At 44.5% G+C, this 25,654-nt stretch overlaps 1 protein-coding gene across 2 annotated transcripts in view; it reads left to right on the forward strand.

Moving 5' to 3' along the window:
- Positions 1–9,190: 9,190 nt before the first annotated feature.
- Positions 9,191–25,654, forward strand: part of SCGN (secretagogin, EF-hand calcium binding protein) — a 29,241-nt gene continuing 12,777 nt past the window's right edge. For both annotated transcript variants that reach the window (XM_027643934.1, XM_027643935.1), the window contains exons 1-6: positions 9,191–9,273; positions 9,894–9,964; positions 20,991–21,083; positions 21,664–21,753; positions 22,672–22,728; positions 23,609–23,686. In XM_027643934.1, the coding sequence (XP_027499735.1) occupies positions 9,201–9,273; positions 9,894–9,964; positions 20,991–21,083; positions 21,664–21,753; positions 22,672–22,728; positions 23,609–23,686 (462 nt within the window). In that variant the 5' untranslated portion in view covers positions 9,191–9,200. The remainder of the gene's footprint in view (positions 9,274–9,893; positions 9,965–20,990; positions 21,084–21,663; positions 21,754–22,671; positions 22,729–23,608; positions 23,687–25,654) is intronic.

Consider the following 25,654-nt stretch of genomic DNA (forward strand, 5'->3'; position numbering starts at 1 on the left):
TTTTATTACACAGCAGTATATTTCCATTAGTTATGAAAAGCCATTCCAGTCTGTATTCCAACCCATCAGTGTGTTGTGGGCAGGCTGAGTGGTGGAGGAAGAACTTTAGGGGAGTGCAAGTGAGAGCTCTTGAAGACCTTGGATTTGTTTTTTTGTGTGCATGGCTTTGGGTGTGGGGAGGAATGATGGTTTTCATTTCTTTACTATCTTTCTGACTGACACACCCAGCACTATCAGCCTGACTGCAAAGAATTCACATTGCAGAACACCCCCTTTCTTGTACCTCTTCTACATTTAGGAAATAGTGACTTTTATTTTCATTATCTTGAGCTCATAGAGGCCATGGATAAGTGCCAGTGTGTTTCAGGGAAAGAACAATCACTGTGCCCTAGTGCCAAGCCAAGCTGGTTGGGAGGTCTGGGGGGATCACAGCTCTATGGGGCAGGAGCTTTTCCATGAGCTGCAGGCCCTCCAGCAGGTTTGCAGCTGAGGGAATCCTCGTTTCTCTTTTTGCCTCCCCAGTGCCTGAGCTGCATTGTGGTCAGTCCCCCTGTGCTCCCTGCCTGTCCTGACCCGTGTACTGCCCTGAGAGTGTAAGGGGCAGAGCCTGGAAGCCACATTCAGCTGCTTTGGTGGGATGCCAATGGCAGAGACCCCTGAAGCTCCTGGGAAACTGAACAGAGATCAGCTATGGTACCACTGAAGGAGAGGGCTAGTACTTGTTCTCCCAGGGCATCCATAGCATCTTTGAATAGCACTGATGCCCTGCATTCCTCCCTGTGACACACTGGGTGCTACCTGAGCACCTCCAGCTGTGCCAGCAGTGGTGGGAGCAGAGTGTGGCATGGGAGGAGAGGTGACTTGCACCCAGGCATGCTGCTGGCCTTCCTTTTGCAGCTGAGGGCTTCTCCACAGTGCTGTGTTGTGCAGTCTGGTTGCACAGAAAGGGCTCACAGCGTCCAGCTAGGGTTATGTCTGACATCATGGCTTGGTCTCTGGGCTGGTGTCAGGCAAGACAGCAGCTCCTTGGTGCATTCACTGTGTTTAGGCGTGACAGCAAAGGTGTGGCAATGTCTGAGGTGACAGCAAGGTCCTCTGCTTCCTCCTGTGCACATAAGCACTCATACTCTGTATGACCAAATGAGAGGGAAGGACCAGCAGTCCTAGTCACCCAGTTAGAAATGCTACCCTGGAAATGTTGCTAGTACCAGCATTTCCATTCAGAGCTTCACCTACCTGATCCACCCTTGGGAAAAAGGGGAAAGAAGCTCTCTTGGAGGGAGCTGCCCTGCTCTTTTCTGCTCATAAATCTGGTTTTCAGGCTTTTCTGTTGAGGAATTTCACCTGTGATGTATGTAGCAGGAGCACCTTCCCCTCTGAGATGTGCTGGAGAAGGGCTGTGGCTTCCTGCCAGACTCCAGCATGACCTCAAATAGCTCTGTACCACATGTGCAGGACCTACTTCCCACTCCCTGCCAAAGGAGGTTAAAATCTGACTGATAGATTCTGAGCTTTTTAAAGTATTCCCTGATGTGCAGTAACAAGAGCAAATAGCTGCTTCCTGAGATGGGAGCTGCAATTATCTTAAATCTTCGCCCTCTGCCAGACCCAGCCAGCCAGGCTGAGATGACATGGGAATTAATGTGGCCCATTAGTCACAAATCTGCATGACCCACCACACTTAACTGAGAGCTGCCATCAGCACGAGCTCTTACTGCCACTGCTTATTAATCAGTTAATGTGGAGATGATTTCTTTCTCCTGTTGCAGAAAAAAAAAAAAGGTACTGAGAATCATTTTTAGGAAAGTGCCAGAAAGTTCTGTTCCTATTTGAGATGCGTGAGAGAGTCATGCTGATTTGCCCACACCCACGGATGCTAATGCTGGTTGGGTTGTGCCTCAGTCCCACCTCTGGAGATTATCCTCTGGTTGTAATGAAGCTTGGGGGAGATTTCAGTTAGTGACACTGTCTTTTGCTTCTCCTGAAGCCGTGGCCCAGAGGATTTCGTAACACAGTGCAGGTGAGTAACAGATTTTCATTTAATACTAGACTCCTGCTGATCAGGCCTAGAAAGCAGAGTGGTCTTTCCCCATCCCAAGAAATAGTCTGTAAAGGGGGAGGATGAACATTCCTACACAATCACATAGTGATGACCTTCACTTTCTTTCTAATGTAGGAGCTGACAAAACCCAGCTGTCTGAATCATTCCCTCGCAGTGCCATCAGCCCTCATCTCCTCCCCATGACACCTTTCCGGAGCTCCAGGGAGGTGGCCAGTGAGGTGGTGACCAGGGTCTTGCTGCCCAGCCAAAACCCTTTTAACTCCTTGGAATGCCTCGGTGGCATTGCCAGAGGGTCTCTCAAAGGTTACAGATTGCCCACTGGATAATTAAAATGCCTTCACTTTGTCACATAAACATTAACTTGTGTCCTGATTAAGAGAGAAAAGTGCTGCCTAGGGCTGACTTCCACCTCCCCATCTTGGATATAAGAGATCATAAGAAGATCTGCCAGGCACCATTACAGCTTTACTACTCATCTCTGTGCCCATCCTCTTGCAGTCCCTCAAGCCTCTTCCCAACACGAGCATTGTGCCAGCACCACAGCAAGTGCCTCTAGAGCCACCTGAGCCTCCTTCCACTAGTGTCCAACATTTCCAATGCCTTCATGATCACAGGCAGGGCAGGACCTCACAGCAGCTGGGGTGTCTTCCCCAGGGCTAGAGAGGTGTACATTCATTTTTGGTTAAGACTAACCAGCTTCATCAAATACCTGTGTATTTGAGGGACTCCCTGGCCCTCAGGCCATGATGGCCCCTTGTTTCAGCAGGCACTGGTGACGACTGGCAACTTAAAATGCTGCTCTGATCATTGCACTTGGAAACCTTCTTTTCTCTTTCTGACACAGAGGTTTCTTGAGCTCTGAAGGGCAGTTTTCCAGACTTGAGGATTTGCTGGCAGCGTCAAGGCTTCAGTGAATTTGGCCATGGAACTCCCACCATCTGACGTGCCCCATTCTGATCCCTTGAGACAAAAATGTGTGGAAAACTGTCTGGAACACCTTGGCTGAAGGCATTGGTGCTGCAAGCTTGTCCTCATGGGGCTACCCCTTGTTCTGGCATGTGGCCAGTCTGGAACAAGGGCAGAAGGGCTATGGGGTGACAGAAGCTTTACTTCATTATAGAGACAGTGGTTGAGTTTAGTATTTATTTATTTCTTTATTTGGCATTAGAGAATTGCTGAAAGGCTAAATACTGCTGGGTTGTCCTGAGGCTCTGAGAGGGGGAGCTGAGCGATGTCAGCTTCAGCAGGGGCACCTGCACTGAAATCCAGTGGTAGCTGGCAAAGGACATGAAGGTATGTGTTATGTGCCATTTGGAGCTGTACAGTTGCGTGTTCAGAGATCTGGGAACAGGCATCTGAACAGGTTGAAGAAATGTGAAAGTGAGACCTCAGGGTGATCTGCAGGGCAGGGAAACAAATCAAATAGAGTAAGAGCTGATGTCAAGTCCCTAGAAAAGAGGTGGGGGGCTGCATCCAAGTACCCGTTGGGGCTGGGGGACACCCCAGAGGTTCCGGGGTCACATGCGGTGAGGAGAAATCCCAGCTGGTGAAAAACAACTGATAAAGAGCAATGGCAGAACTCCTGAAAAAAAACTTTTCCTCTGAGTTCAGGACAGAGCTGTCAGTTCTCCATCAGCACGCAGCCAGGGACAAGTTGGTCCTTGGGATGAGGCGCTTGTCCGGGCAAGAACCAGGACCAGGCTGCCAGCTCACCTCCTCCCTGGGCCATCTCATCTGTGGTTACTCCTGCTGCATCTGAGAGACCTCGCAGGGGCTGGGGCTGCCACTGTCCTGGGGTTGCACATTCCCTCTATACCAAGTACTGAAGAGAAATCGCTGTAAGAGCAATGATGCTCCTCAGCACCAAGAAGCTGAACACTGAAACCCTGTATTTTCAAATAGAGAGAAAACAAACTGTGAGTCTCTGCACATCAGATGAAGGAGAAAATGCATTTTTTTGAGGTGTCATTGCAAGGACTGTGTTATTGAAGGACTTAATTTCTTACGCTGTATCCCATAGCAAACTGAAGAGACTCCTGCAGATTTGAGAAGAGTCTTTTCCCAATTAGAAAGCCACTCTGCCTTTGACACCCCTATATCAGCTGATCTAGGGATTTATTAGATGCAGGTTCCAAGTGTTTGGAAAGCTTGCATGGAAAACCAGATATGCTGCCATGGTCCCTCCCAGCTCTGAGATGAGGTCCTTGCTCCTATGCCACTGTGCTGATGCTGCTTCAGCAATTTGTGATAAGTTCTGCCAGCTGACCCCAGCCCAAGTCTTTCAGAGCCTGTTTTATCTGCTTTTCCAGTAAGCTGAATTGAGGAGAAAAAAAGCTGCGTGGGAGAAGGAGTATTTAATTAGATTGATACCAGACAAGGGTAGGCAGAAGAGGGGCTGCTAGCTTGGGAAATCCAATTTGGTTTCACTGAATGGAGGAGTAAAGTTAACTCTGTAATCTCTATTAAGCATCATTCCAGGAATGCCTCCTTCCCTTCCCATTTGCTTAGGTGGGTAAGACCCAGCAGAGGGTAGAGGAGAGTGCTGTGGAGGTTGTTCGTTCAGACAACATTAAATTCTAGCTGAAGACTGGAATAATGGAAATCATTTACTGTAACTGAGACTGCAGTCCCTGTCTGGATAGCAAAGAGCAGCATGTGGCTGGTGGAAATGTCAGCTTTCCTTTGGGAAATCTCTTCTTAGATCCCTTCTGATGGCCTGAGTCCTGACTCCTCCTTTTCAGCAGCATCCTGGTGGGAAGGAGTTGGCTGCTCCCCTGTAGCACTCAAGGAATCCCACTGCTGGTCCAAAATGGAGAAGAGAACAGAGAACTGAAGCCCACAGTTTGAGAGGCTGCATATGGGAAGGTTGGAAAAACCTGGCCTTGGTAGGAATCTGTGAATGGGAACATCTGTGGGATGGTAGTCTGTGTCACACCACATCCATCAGTACCTGACACAAACTGTTGTTGCACCTCTTTGCGCCCTGCACCCACACACTCTGCACCAGCTAAGCCAGAAATGATGGAGCCAGCATCTAACCCAGCACAGGCATGCTGGATTTGCTGGGCAGAAGGAGGGAGTGGAGGGAAGGATGGGGCAAGATGGGGCATCCATGTTGGAAGGCAGGAGTTGAAATCTACTGCTAATAAGCAGCTTGTACCCATGTGAGGATGGGTTTGGAAAGATGTTTCTTTTCTGTAGCAGACAGCTTTGTCTCTGACTTGATTTCCAAGCAGTAGTAGGGAGCTTCACTGACTATTATTTCCGTTTTGATTACCTTTCAGTTTGCCTTTCCTCTGCTTCTCCAGCATTTTTCTTTGCTGGGATGCTCACAGACCCCTTGCCAGGCAGCAGCACATCATCCGCACCCTTGGCAGCCCCAGCTGCACACAGCTGCTAAGCTGGCACACTCACCTCCCAGTTGCCCTGATGCAAATCAGGCTCTGGGAAAACGGGGCACACTGAGGATCCAGTCTGGAGTTTTCTGCAGAATCTGTGCAGGACCCAAACTACCTGTGAAACACTTTCTCAATGCAGGACAAAATGCTGGTGGTGCCAGCGGTGGCTTCCTCAGTGTCTCTGGTCAGTGCAAAGCTGAGAGAAGCGGAAGCCATTTGCCGAGGAAAATTATTTCCATTTATAAAATCCATATCTCTATGTATTTGGAATTTTCCTCTGAAAAGGGGAGAAACAAAGTTGTGCCACAAATCCGGATACTGGATTTGGGTTTTTTGTTCCTATTCTGTTAATGGAAACCCAAATGTTTCATTTCACATCAATACTTTGAGTCTGGCCCAAAGAACAAGGCATTTGTCAGCTGCCCTTTTTTCTGTTTCCAAATCAGCAATCTGCACTTTTGTCAATGTCTTCCCAATTACAGTTGCTTAATTAAGCCTTTCTACAAAGCTAGCCCAGCCTGGGGTTTGGCCACATGCTCCTTATTTTGCTCTTTACTTGGGAAAAAATTGCTACTTATTAATTTATTATCAGTATCAACTAAATAATACATCATTGCTGGTGTCCCTCAACTGGACTGCTCCCCGACCCACAGCAGGGCCAGGAAGTGCTTCCAGCCTCAAGGCACCTACTGAAGCACATTCATTTAAGAGCCAAATGCACCTGCAGTAAGAGTGAAATCACAGAATCACAGAATCTGCTGAGTTGGAAGGGACCCACAGGGATCAACAAGTCCTCCACAGGACCATCCCCAGGAGTCCCACCATGTGCCTGAGAGTATTTTCCACTTGCCTTTTTTTTTTTTTCATCTTCAGCTTTTTAAAACATGGATTTGAGGTCTTCGACCTCGAGTGTTACTGCACAGTGCAAAGCTGAAGACAAAGTCCTTAATCAAAAGTGTTTGTTACTTTTTAAAAATGTTGCCTACTTTTAATTCTTATTTATTCCTTTAAGGAAACAAGCCAAGGCAGAGTGGTTGCTGAGTTTGGTATATGAGCTGCACACACAGCAGCTGCCTTCAGTTTGTTGCTTCAGTGCTAATGCCAATGAAGCCACAGTTCAACGTGCTCCTCAAATTTGCAATTTGTCCAGAGAAAGTCCTGCTGGACAAGTAAGAGTTGCTCTGAGCTGTTTTTTGTTACTTTGGTGGTTTTTTTTCATTCATGCCTTACTGAGTCACCTAAAGCAATTGGAGAAGCTGAACCCCATTTTAGCCATGAATCAAGATGGCCACATCCTCACTGCAGGCTGAAATTTCTCTCAGCTCCACTGGTTCCAGTTACTTTGAGCTAAATTTCTGCAATTCCACCCCTAAGAACCTTAAATCCATCTTGTGTGATACATCAGGCAGGGCAGAGCAGCTAAGCTGTGTGTCTATCGGGTGGCCCCTATATTTATAGGGTATTTCAGTAGAGGGTTTTATGGGGGGAGCAAACGCATAGCTGGTGCAAACAGAAGAGGAGGCCATCATCTCTGATAATTTTCCCCTCTTTGCAGGTTTGTTCTGCTGAAGTGTGAAATCAAAACCACTCTCTGCCAGCACTGAGTGTGCATAGGAGAACAAGGATGTTCAGATGGATGGATATGTATCATCCACATCCTCATGCAGAGGTAACAATCAGTTCTTGTGAGATCCCATTATGCTTTAAGGTCCTTTTTTATCTCCAACCTGGACCTGCTTTCACTGAAGTTGTGTGAGACGTTGAATAAACACTGAGAATTCAAATAAGGTGTCACTTCTTCCCTGCTCTTCCTCATGTGAGGGCATGGGGGAGAACCAGCTCACACAAGCGCTTCTCTATGCCCTGAGTTTGCATCTGTTCTCATAAAACCTCACTGTCTCCATCCCTGTCAAATGGCTGCTTTTCCTTGCAAAATATTTCAAAACATGCTTAATATTTCCTCTTTAGTTTTGTTAAAAATATTTTTTTTTAATAAGAAACTAGTAGTTGTGATCATACTACCGAGGACCCTTCCTGGTACCAGCCATGGCAATGCTTTCCAAAGCCAGGTTACAAATCTTGCTAGAAACTGAAGCACAGTCCTTTCCTTAAAACCTGGATCAGGATGCTCCCTGCCTGGGGCAGATGGGTTCTGGGTCCTGGGAAGAGAAACAGGACCAAAAAGTGACCTTCGTGTCATAGAGCAGTGCCAGGTAAACTCCTCCCACCACAGGAACTCAGGCAGCTCCCATGGGGCACGTGAGGCCACCACTGGCCAGGAAGCCGTGGTGGGAAGCACTGGGGAGAAGAGGCTGCAGGAGAGGTTCCATGGGTGAGCCCTAACACCAGGGCCAGGAATGCGTTTTGACATAGAGGCAAGGATATGTCGCAGAGAAATGTGCAGTGTCTCTGATCATGCCAGCAAGGGACCTGAGCAGATGTCCCCTAAACTTAGGCTTCCCTGTGTGTCCATACCTAACAAGCACTTGTTCCTCTTCTGTGCCGGGGTCCCCCGTTTGACCACGCTCAGGGAATGCTTTTGGCCTTGCCGTTGTATTATCTATCCTGACAATAGTTTTTCTGAGGTCCAAAGGTGATGCCAGGTTGCTATTCAGGGAATCCCCCTACTGAGCTGCTCCTATGCTGCTGTTTAAATCATCAGCTTCACACTGTCTCCTTTTCCTTCGCACACTGAAAAAGCTGGACGTGGCTGTGTGATCTCTGTTGTGATCTCTCTGAAAGAATGTGATTTGCAGACCTGATATTTCCTGAGTACCACACAACTTTTAGTTCTTCAGGAGGGTTTTTTTTCCCTCAGAACAAATAGGAACCTGCTCAGGGCAAACATTAAGTACTTTTTAAAAGCCTTTTCTGCTCTACTTCTGAGAGCCTCTCTAAAGCAATCAGCATGTGCATGAAGTTGAAATATGTATATATTGAATCAAGAGCAACCTGGAAAAAACTCTAAGGGGTCTCAAAAGAGATAATAATGCTACTAGGAGCACACACAAAGACACACAGTCCAGCCCCAGGTACCTGAAATCAATGCAGGTGACTACACAGGTGACATTCAAATCACATCTAACTCCAAGCAGGGCCATCATGAATATGATGCTCTATCATCACTGACACCTTGAACCCCACAGTTTCTCTTTTGATTAGTATTATAGGAGGAAGAGAGTGTAGATTTCTGTCCATCTTCACTCTGTAGCTCCCCGTTCCTCCTAGGGAAACCCTTCTGATGGCTGGGAGGGATGAGAAGGCAAGAGATCTCTGCCCCGCTGCTGCTCTGCTTTCATAAACAGAGGAGGAGAGCTTCCGTTTTAGAAAACTTCTTTTTTCCCCCTCTAAACTCCACTTCTTCTCCGAAGTCGCACACTTCCCTCAAGCACTTCTGACTTCCTTCGGGGAGGCTTGAAATTTTAAAGGTCGTCTGCGAGCGGCACACCCCTGCAGGGTCGGGTGTCTCCAGCCCACCTGGAAGGCTTGAGGTCCGTCCTGTCAGCACCGGTGCCCGACCACACCCTGGGCGTGCCGGCGGGATCCGGGCAGCGGGGTCGGCGTGACGAGCCCCGCGGGGCCGTGCCGGACGCGTGGGGAGGGGAGACTTTCCCCCCGCGACCCCCGCCCGCGGGGCCGCCTCCGGGGCGGGGCCGCCGCCCTCAAAGCCGGGGCGGCCGGCGGGGCGCGGGCAGAGCCTGCGGTGCGGGGCGCGGAGGGTGCGCGGGGCGGGCAGCACCATGGAGAGCGGCGCCGAGGGGCGCCTGGACGCCGCCGCCTTCCTCGGGGCCTGGAGGCGCTTCGACGCCGACGGCAAGTGGGGACGGCGGGGGGGCGGGACACGCGTGGCTGGAGCCCCAGACGGGGTGTCTGGGGGGCGGGCGGGTGCCTGTCCGGGTGGGTGCCGCGTAGGGGTTTGGCCGTGCGGGTGGGAGCGGGGGCCGCGCGGGTGGGTGCAGTGTGGGGTGCCCGGGCTGTTGCACGCGTGGCTGGGAGCCTGCACCAGTGGCTTTCTGACAGCGTGTCCAAGCCTCACCCCCACGAGGTCCCGCGGGTGTTTCTGAGCCCACCTGTTCCTCCTTACCGTGCCCAAATATCACATCTGTAAACCACCCTTTTCACCCCAAAGTTTTTGCCTTTTCATCACCTCCCCATTCCATCTGCTGTTCCCTGTTCTGGGGCCAGTTTGTGGAGGTTTTTTTTACAGGATGTTTTCTGTGAGGAAAACTCCTGGGGTGCCCAGCAGTGCAGTGCCCAGTCCCCACATAGATGTGACCAGATCAAATCGAATAGGACCTTCCTGAGTGGGCAGGCAGGGCCCCCAGCTGAGCTCCTGACCATGCAGCCTGGAGCTCCCTGCATGCAGCGCATGACACAGTTCCTGGAACTTGGGCAGTACTGCCTCACCATTAATATATTTTACTTTTATTTAGACAATGGTTACATAGAAGGGAAGGAACTTGACAATTTTTTTCATCACCTCCTGGAGAAACTGGGACCAGAAGTAAGTACCATGCTGTGTTAGTTGTGCATCAAGTCCAAGTAAAAAGGTTGTGCTGAGAGATGGTTTGTGTTTGTTGTTCCCTGATTGCTAACTTCCTTAGCAATCCAAAGCTAAAGAGCTTTTCTCTTGGCAACAAGGTGGCATTTAAACAGGTACAATAAGTGCAGTCACCTGAGAAGTTTGATCCGTTGTTTTCAGCCCATCAGCTGCTGTCAGGGTGAGATCGCAGCTGGCACCAGCTGAAGGCGCTGGTTGGCAAGGTGGAGAGAAAGTCATTTACTGCCTCTTAATAGAAACAAACAAAAAAGTACCAGCACACAGCCTGGCAGGGTGAGCGGGGGGGGGGCAATGGTGATGATTTATTTATTCAAGCCTGTGCTGATTAGTTTTGTTAATGTGATAGGTTTCTTTCGCAGGTCAATTTTTAACAAATATACTGTCATTAATTTTAAATAGTGTTTAGGAACAAGACTGTATTTCTGCAAATGGCTAGAAGCCAAACAAGAGTCAATTCGGTTGCTCTGAAGATCCAGACTTGGCTTTCAAGTGTTTCTGAGTTTGTGCCCTGGTTTTCTTTCCTGTTTTTGACAGCATTTCCCCTCTCTCACTCTCTGCACATCAGTGCTAACAGAAGTTGCATGACAATTTAGAGGGGCTGGTTTCCTTAGCTCCAGGTCATACATTGCCTATGAGTGTCACCATCAGTGAAGGAGAAATCCTTCCACTCAGGCCAGCACTCAGAAGCATGTGAAGAATATATTCATATTTTTGCTACACAACATGTGCCAGATAGGAAGAGAAAAGGAGGAAACATCTTCCAAATGGAAGGAGAGGACATGCCAAAAATGAGATGAAACAGAGATGACACAATTCCTTTAAGCAAAAAGTAATTAACAAAAGGGAAAAGGTAGCTAATAAAAGGCATAAATTCACGAATATCAAGTGTAAAATCAAAATTGTACTTACAAGCCAATTAGTACTCTTGGATCTTTAGGGCTAAAGTAAAAAAACAGAAGTTGTGAATAATTTTTTCAAGCATAGTTTTGTTTAATTTGCAAGTAAATTTGGATTGAAATATTGGCAGTTTCTGCAGAAACATCTTTCAGAGAGTGGATGGTTAGATGAACAGATAGGCACCTAAAAAGACTTCAAAGCAAATCAAAAAAGCTTCAACATTAAGTGCGAAGAAACATTAGGGACACAGAAAAACTGATTGAAGAGAAATTGAAAAGCTCATGATTGTTTACCCAGGAACAAAAGAAGAAATTGGGAGCTGCTAGTTTGGGGGCATTGAAACACTAACGCAAAGCACTCTCAAACAAACCCGGTGACAGCAAACATGAGATGTTGAAGGAGAGGCTTAAAATGAGGCTGCAGAGCTCAATGCTGGAGTGTGTTGCTGAAGCAAGGGACCTCCAAGTGGGGCTCTCTGGAGTGATCTGTAGATGGTGATAAAACTGATGTTTAGCTGGGAATCTCATGCTGCAGACAGCTTCCTGATGATGAGAGGTCAAGAAGAAACTCCAAGCCCCACTCTAGCCCATAGCGTCCCTTGCGCATCCCTTACATGAGATTTTGGGACAGCGTTGCACAATACCAGCTGGGTTGCAAACCTGGTGTATTACAGCAGTTTTTGTGGTCTTGCTGATATCAGTGTGAACTCTATCACGTTGTGTTAGGTTGCACATAGAACTTGCAAAATGAGGGTGTTCTAGACATGAACTTTCTGCTTCAAGAAATCAATAATAGTTTTATTCGTTGTTAAAAATCCCTGCTCGGATGACTCCAGCCTAACTCACCATCCTCATCCAGCTTACATCTCCTTTGTTTCTACTGTCTAGGTTTTGCCATTAAAAGAAATAGCTTAACACAAATTGAATGGAGAAAGCACCGACTCCCTCTCCTCCTATTAAACAGAAGAAACAGGCTAATTCTGGAGGATGGTGCTCACTAACTTTCAGAGTACTCAAACAGGCTCTCAAGTGCTTTTGGTTTTCTTCCCTAGTTTTCTTGCTTATTTTTGGCAACATTTCCACTCTGGTAGTATTAGGGACAAAACTACCCAGCAGGCAGTTGCCAGTGCAGCCTGCCTTGGTGGTAGAAAACCCAAGGGGAGCTTTGTCCTAGGAGGCTGAGAACAGTCCTCTGCCCTCTCCCCTTGGTATGAGGATCACCTGTTGCACCAGATTAAACAAAGGTCTCTACTGCCTTTGTACAGTGAGTTTGTCTAACAACATTGAGGCATTTTTTTGTCTTGTTCACGTGATTTATGTTGTACAGGCTTGTGGTTATAGCAGCAGGAGTAAAGGGTCCCCTCTGCACTGTTTTTTTGCCACCCTACAAAAAGAAAGTGTCCTTTGTGATAGAAGCAGTGAGCTGGGACTGAGCATCTATCTGCTTTAGTGTTTGTTTTGACCTTTACTCATTTGGGCTTTAAATGTCTCTGTTTCCTTACACAGTAAAAGGGGGAGACAGCAATACGCTGGCATAACTTACAGATGTGTCACAAGGATTAATTAGTTACTGTGTCTGAAGTGCCACACAAGTGATAAATAATGTTATCAGCACTGGAAGTTGTCTCTGCTTGAATAGCAAGTGCTTCATAATTATATTTTTTCAGCCTGCACTTTCTAAGCTGTTATTTTTCTTAATGACCACTGTAGTCTTTCAGCTGTGTTTTTCTTCACAACTGCTCTGCAGCATCCCCAGCTGACACTAAATGCCAGGGAATGGGAGCAGCTGGGAAAACAATGCAAAAAGGAGCCTGTTGGGAAGCTGAGAGGCACGGTTCTTTTTGACAACTCTGAGTGAGAAAAGAAATTTGAAATAGCCTCCAGTGAGGGAGGCTAATTCATTGCCTTTTGTTGAACCATCAAGAGTTACGAGGGTGGAAGAGAAAACTTTGCAACAAAGGTAGATCTGTAGTACACCAATCCAAATCCCAGATGCTGCTTTCTGTCTCTTCTCCTCCAGCAATGGGTGATTGCTGGAGGCTTTTGGACAATGCACTTAACAACGTGCTTTAACTTTTGGTCAGCCCTGAAATGGTCAGGCAGTTGGAATAGATGGTCATTGTAGGTACCTTCCAACTCAAATATTCCAACCCATCCATTCCCAAGAAAATACTTTCAATTTCCAGGTGTGTGTTACATATCCATAAGTCTTCTGTGATTTATAACACTGAAGTTTATATAAATTCTTCATCAGTTGGAAGGGCTTCTGTGATTTGGTTTGTTTGGGGAATATGAAGTAGAATCAAGGATAGTTCAGCCCTACCCCAGCATGTTTGCGAACTGCTGACATTTCCCATCTGCTGTTGTTATTACTCCTACTTCTTCTCTCTAACCATTTGAGACTCCAGCTTCCAACCTGTTGCTGCATGGCTGCTGTGAGCTGCCTGTGTTCTCTTCTGCTCATTCATAGACCTCTTTCTTCTCCATTATGGCCACCTCTTTCCAGTTTTTATACTGATGTGAAAGCTCAGTGGAAAGGACAGTTTCTTTCAGCATCGAAGATGTGATTTTATTGGAACAGAACCTCGGCATTTCTCTCTTGTATTAGTTTACATCTTCTTTCCATATCAAGATCACTTAGTATCTTCCTTGCTTGCTCTTTTGTATATTTTTAATGAATCTCTGTGTATATTCTCAGAATAATTAGATAAGAAGAATTTTGTAGATTAATGGTTATAAATTTTGGAGTTGGATTACTGAAAGTTTCCATAAAAACAATGATGTCTGGGCAGATATAAAGGGGAATACACATTGCTATTGGATTTTCTCAGAAAGGTATTTCACTTTGCTTACATTATACTCAGTAGACAAAAGATTTTCAGATAAAAGACAGTTCCCCTTGACTAACTGTAGATGCATAAGAGACCACATGTAAAAATTTTTGAAGCATAAATTTGATCAGACAAGACAGGTATTAGCCTGGTTATAATTCCTCTGCCCCAAACCCACATGGATAGTTATGACTGGAAGGGACTGAAGTTAAGCTTTAGGACCTCACTCTGAACAGCCATGAAGGATTTGTCTTTGCATTTTACTTCCAAAGAAGAGGAGCAACCTCCAGGTACTCTTGCACATCATCCTTGCCTGCACACTGCATTGCCTATCTAAATAATGTGTTTAATTTAGTATGGTCAGGAATGCAGCAGCTAATCGAACAAAGTTTAAAGGCCAAAATATCAGCCAGCCTCAAAGCCATCCAAAGCAGACTTCTTCTGTGTTTTACCATCCCAAGAGACCTAAAGTCTTTGATGACCAGCAAGGCAACAGCAAGAAGACCCCTAGCAGAAAGCATTCAGCTTTCATCCACATCTAGAATAATTCAGAGTTCTAATCTCTGGGCAATACTCTAGGCAATTTAGATACTTGGAAGGAGAGCTTTACTGTGAGGGTGGAGAGGCACTGAAACAGGTTGCCCAGAGAAGCTGTGGGTGTGCTGTCCCTGAAACTGTTCAGGGCCTGGTCAGATGGGGCTTTGGGAAACCTAGACAAGTGGAAGGTGTCCCTGCTCATGGCAGGGGGGTTGGAACTAAATGATCTTTGAGGTCCCTTTTAACTCATACCATTCTATCATTCTAAATAATGCCAAATGCAGTTGTTTCTTTAGTTTGTGGGTTCTGTCAGCCCTAATTAGCCTGAACAACTCCTTTTCCTATTCCTTCACATTAAAGCAGGGAAGTGCCTCGAAGTATCTCTAAATGCAAACTAAACACACCTATGGTGAAAAAGAGACATGATGTGTTTTCATTGGCCAAATGCATGTCAGAAAACTTTCAGCCGAGTGGAAAAGGCAGAACAAAGAACCTGTTCAAAGCCTACCCACAAAATTGTGATGGCACAAGGAAGGCTGTAGTAACCTTTGTTAGATGCTGGTATCTCCTACGTGAAAAATTCTTTCCCACATTTGTGCTGATGAGAGCTAAAAAAGGAACCAAAACACAGTGCAGGATAACAGGATACAGGATAACAGGATAAGTGCTTATCTACTGTAGTGTGCAGGATTACAGTAAATCCTAACCAAAATAGAGGGCCCAATTCTAAGGTGATAGTACTGCAGTTAAATAAGCGCGATTGACCCAAACGAGAAGATAGCTCAGGAGCTGCAGGGTGATATCCCACACTCATGCAGTCTGTGCCAAGTACAGCTGCATGGGTGAAATGAAGTAATTCTTGTGATTTATTTTTTTCAATGCTATGGGATTTAAAGAAGAAATGTTTGGGGAAAAAAAAAAAAAGATTTTCTCCTAAGGTCAAAGTTTATGTTACTGATGTTTCATCTGGTCTTTGCTGGCCTCCTGTCTGTACTCCTGGCTTTTGGCATGCTAATAGTTGTTGAGGGTTTTTTCCAACTATCCTTCTTGGCAGACACAATTTATTTTCATAGATCTTGTAGGAACTTGATATCTCTGGGACCATTGGTTTCTATCAAATTTGGCTGAAACATTAGAAGAAACATGTGCTCAAGCCAGCATTTTCAGATTATTCCTTTTTTTTTCCAAGAAACAGGCTATAATAGTCACTTAAATATAGTTTCTTCTTGTTTTTCATATGCTAATCAATACAGTGGCTTCTTCAAAAAATCACGTCAAGAAGGAAAAATAAATTTATTTATGACCAGACTGTCATGATCAGAAGGAGTTAAATTTCATGAAATAGGAAAGACTCCACAGTGCTCCATACATTCACATTTTACCCCCCTTAAGAAATGACTCATAGCTGTTTTCATCAAGGCAAGTTTTCATCAGGGCAGTGAATCTCTTAAGGACCAAAACTTTAATTAGACAGCATGAGGCAAAGAGGCAACAATATTAGAGGAATGGGTTAACAAAGAAGACAGATTACAGCCAGGTTTCCAAGCAATCATAACCAGCCACGACAAAGAAATTAAATGCTGTGGAAATTAAAAAAACATATGTGATCATGCCCTTTCCATGATTACAAACACTATTAAAAATCAGATTACTTTTGTGATGCTAAATACTTCTAAAGGGTTTTTGCAAAAGGGAAGACAAACACTGAACAAGGAAAGGAAGGAGAAGAAAAATAATTTGATATGGCAACTTGAAACACAGCAGCTGTTCTCTGGAAAACTCTGTGGAAGAGCATCCGTAGTAAGAAATTTACTCCTTAACCCTGAGAAGTGTGTAAACAAAGTCACAGCAATATTTTAAAATGTGTGCTTTTGTGAGGATAAAAATGACATGGCCTTCTCCTCATTGTAAGAAGTAAGGATTTCTTTCCTGACTGGACACTGAGAACATGTACCAGCCCTTGGAAACCACACAGCATCCAGAAACTCAGGGAGACGCATGCACCAGGAAAAACAAGGATTTACAAGAAAGGCTTCCCAGTACAGACAGTGACTGGAAAGTATGCAACAGCTTTCACTTAAACCGCCACAAAATGGGAAAGCTTTGCAAACATTTCAAACTGGGTGAGGATCTGCTGCTTGAGACTGGTGACATAACCAAGACATCAGAGCATTAGCTCTGATGAAGGAAGCTATGCTCAGCTATGGACGTTTGCTTGCTGCAAAGCCATTTCCCTCTGTCCCAGCTCGTAGAGGCAGGAGGCACGAATTTGTATCCCGCTATTTGCTATGTCATAGTTTAACCTCATTTGGCAGCTCAGCACCACACAGCCATTCACTCACTCACTCATTTCTTAATGGAACGGGAGAGAGAATCAGAAGAGTAAAAGTGAGAAAACTTGTGGGTAGAGATAAAGACATTTTAATAGGTAAAGCAAAACCCACAGGCACAAGCAAAGCAAAACAAGGAATTCATTCACCACTTTCCATGGGCAGGCATATGTTCAGCCAGCTCCAGGAAAACAAGATTCCATCAGGCATTATGGTGACTTGGGAAGGCAAACACCATCACTCCAAACTCCTCCTTCCCCCAGATCTATATGCTGAACACAATGCTGTATGGCATGGTATATCTATTGGGTCAGTTGGGGTCAGGTGTCCCAGCCTTGTCTCCTCCCAATTCCTTGTGCATCCCCAGCCTCCTCACTGGTATGGTGGGATGTGGAGCAGAAAAGGCCTTAGCCCTGTAAACACTGCTCAACAATAACTATCCGGTATTTAAAATAAAATAATATATAATAATATAGTATATGCTATAAGTAAAATATAGAATAAATATAATTTAATTATAAAATAATAAATATAAATACTATGTAGTAAAATGGAATATATATTTTAATATAGACTGAAATATAATATATAGCAAAGTAACATCCCTATGTTATCAAGACTATTTCTAGCACAAATCCAAAACATACTAGCTACTATGAAGAAAATTTACTATATCCAGCCAAAAACAGAGTAAAAAAGTGGTGCATTTGGTTTTTTTATTACCATAATTCATAATACTTGAATAAATGGAGAATGAGCCTGAGGCATTTGAAAGCATAGTGTGTTTGGTTTCTAAACTTTCCTGCTTGTTGCAGTCCGTAGTTGAACACTGAGATAATAATTAAAGGAAGGAAGGTAAGATAAACCTCCCAGGGAAGGTGGTGGCCATAGCACCCAGTGCAGTGGAATCACCCCTGCAAGTGCCTACCTGGAGGTCTCCCTATCTTGCTCTCCTGTTCCTGATTTTTCTCCCTCTATCAAAGGACTTGCCCTGATAGGGAAGGCAGGGAAATGTTTGTTGGACTCCAAAGGCAGAGAATAAGAAATCGAGCCTCCTGACCAGTGGCCTTCTTTTACATTTGGCCTCCCCTCAGCAACCTCATTGCAGGGTGACTGAGGCAGTGAAGGGGCCCCTGTACCCCAAGTCTGACTGTGCAGCCCCTCACTGCCCTGCCATCCCAGCTCAGCCTTGGCTTCCATGCAGGTTGAGAGGTGCCTACTCCCACAGACAGCTATTTGCTGCATCCCTGCTCAGGGATTTGCCCTGCAGCAGCTGCATCCACTGTAATCTCTTATCTGTGAATAGTTATCTTGTCCCCATCAGGGACACCTGACTGTTGTCTGTACAAACCACCACTACTATTGAAAAAAATCTGTGTAATGCATTTATGAGTGTAGTCAGTTGCTATATCTACAATGCTTTAAAACATTTTAATATTCCCCATAACATCTCTATTTCCCCACTGGCTTTACTTGCTATTTGTCTCTGTCCATATCCTTTTTTCTGAGCAGAGCTTGGAGACCCAACTGGGGTGCTTACCCATGAAGCCTTCTTAGGGCTCACAGAACATTGCACCTGTAAAAATAATATCAGGGACATGTTTGGCTAGTAGAATTCTGCCTTGGCTCCATAAATCCTGAAATATTGAATAGACAGTGCCGTGGCCCAAAAACTTTTCTCTTGTTTCTGCAGCACACTCTTGTCTAAGCATGAAGATCCCGCTGAACCACTCACAAGTTTCCCAAATGTCTCTTCCTTGATGTAGCAATGCCTCAGCACTGATTTGAAGCCAAAACAATACCTGAAGAAAATCTGAACAAGCCAGAGAATTTGACTTACTCCCTAAGACTTCAGGGACGGACTGGCAACTCCAGCCATCTGCCCCACTGTTCCAGCTCTGCCCTGCAGCATGCCCAGGCTGTTCCACTACAGGCTGCAGACATCCAAAATCAGATTACAGAGTCAGCAAGTAGAGCAGAAGTCTGCAATTCATGTCCTTGCTTGGGCAAGGGGAACAAATCATGTAGACTGGGGTTTTTTTCCAGCCTTTTAAATGTTTTTGGAATAGAAAAGCAATCAGAACAAGCTACAGGTCTGCACCACCAGTAGGTCAGCCTTGGAGACCAAGTCTCCCAGTCTTGGTTTCTGTAAGTGCTATGTCTTACTTGATCTATTTTTTTTATTATTATTTATTTTTAATCTTCTGAGATTGGGATTTTTGGTTACCATAAAGGTCACCTTTGAAACCCAATTGTCATAACCCAAGATGTATCATTCTTGGTGTATACATATTCTTGATGTATATTCTTGGCAAATAATTTTGCCTTGAGTATGTATCTTGGGAAAGCCAGATTGTGCTGTATCTTTTATGCTTTGTGAGTAAAGGCTGGGGTTTGGTAGATCTATTACCACTTCTGTTCCACGAGTAGAATATTTACAAACAGAGTGTGATTGTCCAAATTGAAAAATCTACTGTAGTGTAACCCCATGGACTAAAAGCTCACAGACCTGTGTAAATATTGTAAGTATTCTAGGCATTTACTTGATATATCCCATAGTTTAAATCAGTTTATAAAAAAAAAGAGGCTGTCCTATTTTTTCACAGAAAACAGTGTTCCTGCCACAGAAAGCTCAATGAGGTGGTGGTGAATAGCTGACATGAAGTTGAGCAATAAGCTTTCTTAACAAATGACTAGTCTGAACTCCACAGCACACTTTTCAAATATCAGCTATGATTATTGTTTCAGAAATAAGTTATCCTACTGGGCACGGAGGAGGATAATTTCAGAGTACTTTGGAAGCCTATTGAAGCTGGCAACTGATAGGCTTGCCTAACTCCTGGGAGGTGTCTCAAAGAGTGCAAGTGCTGTCAGAAGGCAATTTAAATAGCAGGAGGGTAAGTTATAATGCCAAGGAGAAAGAATACCATGTGTGTGTGTTCAGTAATTTGCTGTGCCCACCATACCCATGCTGGGGGCCAGCAATGAGCACCACCCGGGCTTTATAGCAACCACCATGGGAAAGGAGGAACCTGCAACCATGCCCTAGGACACGCTCAAGGCCAACAGCAGGCCCCAGGATAGGGACGGTCACCTTGGGCACATCCCTGTGGGATCACTCCTGGGTGTTTCGTCCCCAAACTAGGAGATGCCAGCCCTTGGTGTTGTACCCCAAGGATGCGACCAGGCGCTCCACTGCATGGAGCTATGCACAGAGTAAATTTGAGAAAGTGATTCATGGTCTTGTGTCACAGCAATAAGAAAGGGAGTGTACAACCTGATGGAGCTTCAAGAGAAGCTGGAAAGGATGAGAAACTGGGTTAGAAGACCCAGGAAGGCACAGCTGTAGTCCTAAATCCAGCTGGATGCAGAGGTGATAAAATCTTTGAGGGACTTTTTTGAGGGGTTGGGAAGTTAATTTATTGTCTTGTAAAAATTGCTACAAAAGTATGCCAAGAGCCAGTCTGGGTTATCCTCCTCACTTCTTTCCCTCCCCTCCCAGTCAGGGCTACCTCCCATGGGATGGGAGAGACCCCCTCAGTGTAGATGCAGAGGTAAACATAGGACTTCATTAATTGCTGGAGTGAGATTAATTAGGAGAGCTTCCCAGCCCAGTCACAAAGCTCGTATGACCAGAAGCTTTTTTTATAGTGGGGAAATTGTACTTTGTGTAGTCCAGTCAGACGGGGTATCCTCATTGCTGCTGCTAAAGAAACCGTGCCTGATGAACCTAAGCATTGTATTTCACCTATCACAGTGATGTCTGTCAAAACCTGATAAGTCCTGAAAACTCCCCACTATGTATAAAGCGATCATGGGGTTGAGCAGATGCAAAGGGAATGTCAGTTACTTGAAATTCTATGCTACTAACCCAGGAACACGGACAGGGCTTGATGTCAGGTCTTAAACCATTTGACAGGTAATAATAAGCAACAATCTAGCTCCATTGACACCTTTCAAGGCTGGTGATCTAATGAACTACAGAGATGTCATTCAAAGATAAGGATATTTTCCTGAAAAGCACGAGTTGAAAACAAGCAGGATGAAAACTGCTGTAAAACACACTTGAGCAAAACCAAACCTCAGTGTTATAATGGGAACAGTTGGCTAAAGAAGCAGGTGTCACTGAAATATTTTGGGGTCTCCAAACACTGATCTTCCAGCTGAATGCTTAGTTGCTACAAAGCTATGCATAGGACTTATTTCCAAAAAGTCATCCACAATGGTGTGTTTGTGGGCTTTTAAAAGCATTACCCCCCAACTGTAAGGATAAAATGATCCTGGAGGCTATCTGTGAGTGGGGAGAGACTTCCTCCAGGAGACTCTTCTAGTGCTCTCAGCAGTTTTCATGTTCATGTTGTTTTCTCTGTGGCAGAACACCATCACAGAAGAAAAAGTTCAGAGGATGAAGGAGCAATTCATGTCTGTCTACAATGTCACCACAGATGGACGCTTGAAAATCCAGGAGGTATCTCTGCCCAACCCCAGCTCAGGATTTCTTTTACAGAAGGATGGAGAATTAGAACAGACATTTTATAGGGTCTGTAGCAATAGGACAAGAGGTAATGGTTTTACACTGAAAGAAGGTAGATTAAGACTAGATATAAGGAAAACTTTTTTTTTTAAGAGGGTGATGAAACACTGCAACAGGTTGACCAGAAGGGTGTGGATGCCCCATCCCTGGAAACATCAAAGGTCAGGTTGGACAGGTCTCTGAGCAACCTGATCTGGTTGAAGATGTCCCTGCCCACAGACAGGGAATTGGATTAGATGACCTTTAAAAGTCCATTCCAACCCATACCATTCTATGATTAGGACCTATAGCAGACTTGGGAGGTTGGGAAGATAGAGCCTGTGTGGGGAGGAGGTGAGTCATGGAGTACTATATTAGCCAGATGTCTTGGTCTGGAGTTTATTTCCAAGGGAGAAACATGTCCAACTTACATTTCCCATACTATGTCAGCAGCCACCACAGCTTTTTCTTTTCATTACTTTCTTGGTGTGGGTTTGTTTTGTTGTGGGGTTTTTTTTAATGCTTTTTTTTCCAGCTTGCCAATATGATCTTGCCGGATGATGAGAACTTTCTACTGCTTTTCCGACGGGAAACTCCCTTGGACAACAGCGTGGAATTCATGCGGGTCTGTATCTCCACATTGCCTCTTCCCTTGCACACTAACAGCTTCTTCAATACCAACCCTTCTGCCCACTGCGGAACACAGTATGGGAAATAGATGGATATTGTGGAAAACACATTCTGATCTGTTCAGGTAGAGAAGATTGTACATTATTTATACCAGCAAAACAGAGATGTGGTAATTAGGACTGGACCAAGGGTACTCATCACACTTCGCGAATGCTCTCAGCCAGCTATCAGTCATGCCACCAGAGACAAAACCTCCCCACTGATAAATCCACCCCTGTTGGGAGCTATGGCAAAGCCACAGCTTTGCCTCATCTGTGGCACAGCAGAGACCAAGAAGGCAGACCAGGCACATTTTAAGCATCATTTTATCCTGAAACAGTAGCCTGTCAGGGCATGGAGTGGAAACCTCCATAAGCTGGGTCAAGTGAGGAGCACAAGCCTATATAACTTTGCCCAATCTCCCTCCAATCTCTGCCTCTAAGTAGCCCAGCACAGAATTTCAATTTTTCCAAGACTGCTTGCAGTTACTTTTATTTCACATGCAAACTGGAAGCTTCTGTGGATCAATGGCCAGTTGTGGATGGCCTTGACTTTTACTCAGGGCAATAAAAGAAGCTGCATGTACAAATTAGGTAAGAAATGCAGAGCAGTTTCTTAGTCTTTTCTTCCTTTTATAGACAGTGTGTCTGCATTAAACATGTGATAGCAGCATGTCATATGTTTAATGCACCCAAGTGTGAGTAAAAGCTATTGTGTGAAAAGTTTATTGTATTTCATGTACAATTAATTATGTGTTGGATAACGCAACAGCTTGCTCATTATGGAAGTTCTGATTTGAATTTTTACAATCTATCACTCGAGCAGATGATTAACTGCAATATTTACGTGATTGTATCAATTTATCCCCGTTCAGATCTGGCGCAGTTACGATGCTGACAGCAGCGGATTTATTTCAGCTGGTGAGCTCAAAGTAAGTTATTCTAACAAATCTCTGTAGGCTTGATCTACAGCTCACTGATGTCAGTGGGAGCCTTTCTGTCAGTTTTACCAATTTGCTGCCTTTTTGTGTGGTTGACAAATGATTGTTAATAACAAGATTGTTAATAGTGAGTTGAAGGACTCACGCCTTTTGCCATGGTCTCAGGGACCCTGCAGGAGGGAGATGCTCTGCTGTTGCCCTTGATGTCTTGCCTTGTCCCATGTCCCCACTTGTCTCGGTGACACTGAGGCACCCAATGAGCCCCACAAACGTTGCCTTGCCTTGGCCTCTCGCAGCTAAAGAGAGCCAAACCATTGTATTTTATTAATGGGATTTCTTCACAATCTCTTCCTGAGCCTGCAGATTTTCTGAACCCTGATTTCTCATTAAAGCTCAGGCTGTTGAGACGAGAGACTGTTCAGAAACAGTAACTCAAACACTTTGAGTCATCTGGGCACACAAGCCCATCCCTGGGCTGCAGACCATGTGGTGAAGTCTCAGCGTGTGGCTTCAGCCTGTGCCCCAGTAAATATATAAGAGGATGTTTAAGTGTTTTGCTGAAAAGAAAATATTTTGATTTGACATCAGTTAGCAAATATTAAAGGATTGATGTTATTTTTTGCTTATTTTATGAGTTAATTAATGATTCATTCCAGTATGCATTCTCTGGGAAATTTTTTTTATTTTTAATTTATTTGAAAAAATATGTTTCAGCTAAAAAAAAATTTGAACTTTGTGAAACTGAAGACGCTACTACTAAGCAGCAATGTGAAACTAGATTCATATACCTCTGCTAGATTTGAATTGAATTGGTTACTGTTATTTCTTGAATTTACTCTAAAGAGTAAAATTTGTCTCTTTCTTACTACAGGATTTCTTGCGAGATCTCTTTTTGCAGCATAACAAGACGGTTGCTGAAGTAAAGCTGGAAGAATATACTGATACCATGGTAAGAAAAGATAGTATTAATATTGTTTAGATTAGAGTACTGACTAAAAATCTTCAGGGTCAATGTCTACAGGGCCATAAAAGCCCTCTTAAAAGGTGTACCAGAGAATCCTTTGGGAAGTTAACACATGCTACAGCTAACAGTTTTTTACACTAGACATCACCTGTGAAAGCATTTCAAACACTTTTGGTTTAAGTTGAACTATTCCCTATGAGAAAACAGCTCAACTCTAAGCCAAAGCAAACTGAGCTTTAAATTCCTTTAAAAATAGGTGAGGCACATCTTCTTCAGGACATGTTCAGCCACAGCTAGATTTCTAGCTCATTCACTCCCTCCTTCCCTTCCTCCTTCCTAGCAAATCCTTTTGTTTCCAAGATGAGCAGATATCTGGCTTTTCTGCTCCACAAAGCCCAGCAAGCCTTGCTGGCTCCCTGCTGCTTCCCTGAATGACTGGGAGGTTGAAAGTTTCAGCTCTTCCCCTCCCTTATCACAATACAGCTTTTATACTGCAATCAACAGTGTATTATTTGGTGTAAGTTTAGCATCAGTCACCTGGATTTCAGAGCAACTTATTATATCTAAACATCTAAAAGCAAGACAAAAAGGGAAAAAAATTTCTCATTTATGATGTCATTCTCAAGGGTATTATTTGAATTCCACTAGCAGGCATCTATCACTGCAATTTTTTTAAATTACTTTCAGATGGGACTGCCTTGTTTCTTGGCAAAAAATCTGTGTTTGTACCTAAAAACTGGCTTGATATGCAAGCAAATAAGGAGCTGCCCACATATTTTGCAACACCATGTTATGTATGCATGATGCGTCTCTGTCTAGAAATGTGACCCTTTAGAGCAATGTGAAAAACTGTGCCATTACAGAAGAGCATAGATTTTTTTTCTTTCATATTTATAAGACAGTGAAAGGAGAGGAATGCTAGCTGCAGAAATTATTTTCCAACTGGCAGAGCCTAAAAACAATAAAATCCCAGTAGTTACAGCTAGAACAAAAATCTTCCTGGTAGCATCTGCAGGTAGCAAATAGCTTTCATGCTGCTCCACTGAGGTTTCTGTCCCTGGTGGTTAATCTCTGATCAAGTGCTGGGAAATAGGTGATCTGAAGCTTGTAGACAGTGGGTGGTTTATTTCCTCCAACTTGTTGCCCTTTCCCTTAATTTCCCAAGAAAGATCTGTGATTCTACTGCCCTAACGCACCTGGGTATCAATGCAGCCCAGGGCTAAGAGCCAGGAGGTCTGGTTTCTATTTCCATGTTTTTTTACAGATTGGCTTTGTATCTTTGGAGAGGCAGTTTAGTCTCTACATCAAAAGATAAGATTTGATATGGGAAAAGGGATGCTTTGTATATCTGGGGAAATATAAGATCTGAAATGCAAATCTGACTCCGGAGGACAAAAGTTTGCAAAGCTGCAATGCCAAAAGAATCAGGGATGTTGATGGTTATTAGAAAATGAAGATATGGCAGATGATTATTTTTATCTTGCAATTCTTTTCTCTAAACTGAAGGTCAAGGATGTTTATAAACACACCCGATCCCAAAAGCTAAGGCAGGGTGTGAAATTACCACACACGTAATCACCCTGTGATATTCTATAGTAAAATAGAGGATATAAATTCTGTACCTCACAACAAAGTATCCACATGGGCAGTATCTACCATATCAGATACATTGCGTGAAGTGATTGAGTGAGAATGTATCTGAAGCAGAAAGGCAAAATTCGAATGAGGGAAGAAAGATTCAGCCTTGCATTTGTGGGCTGTATAAAGAGGGAGAAATAACTCAAGGAGCAAAGGTACAATGTCAAGGCCCAGGGCAAGACAGCTCTTTGCTTTTTCTCTCTGCTTTCCACGTGGAGTGAGGAGTCCCACTGGGACTCTGCCACCATTATCACTGTTCAGAAAAAAGGGAACAGTGGCCCTTCCATTTTATTCCTGAAGCTTTCGCAGTCTTTC

This window comes from Corapipo altera, unplaced genomic scaffold (genome assembly GCF_003945725.1).
Source record: "Corapipo altera isolate COAL_440 unplaced genomic scaffold, ASM394572v1 24b, whole genome shotgun sequence".
NCBI classification, from domain to species: Eukaryota; Metazoa; Chordata; class Aves; order Passeriformes; family Pipridae; genus Corapipo; species Corapipo altera.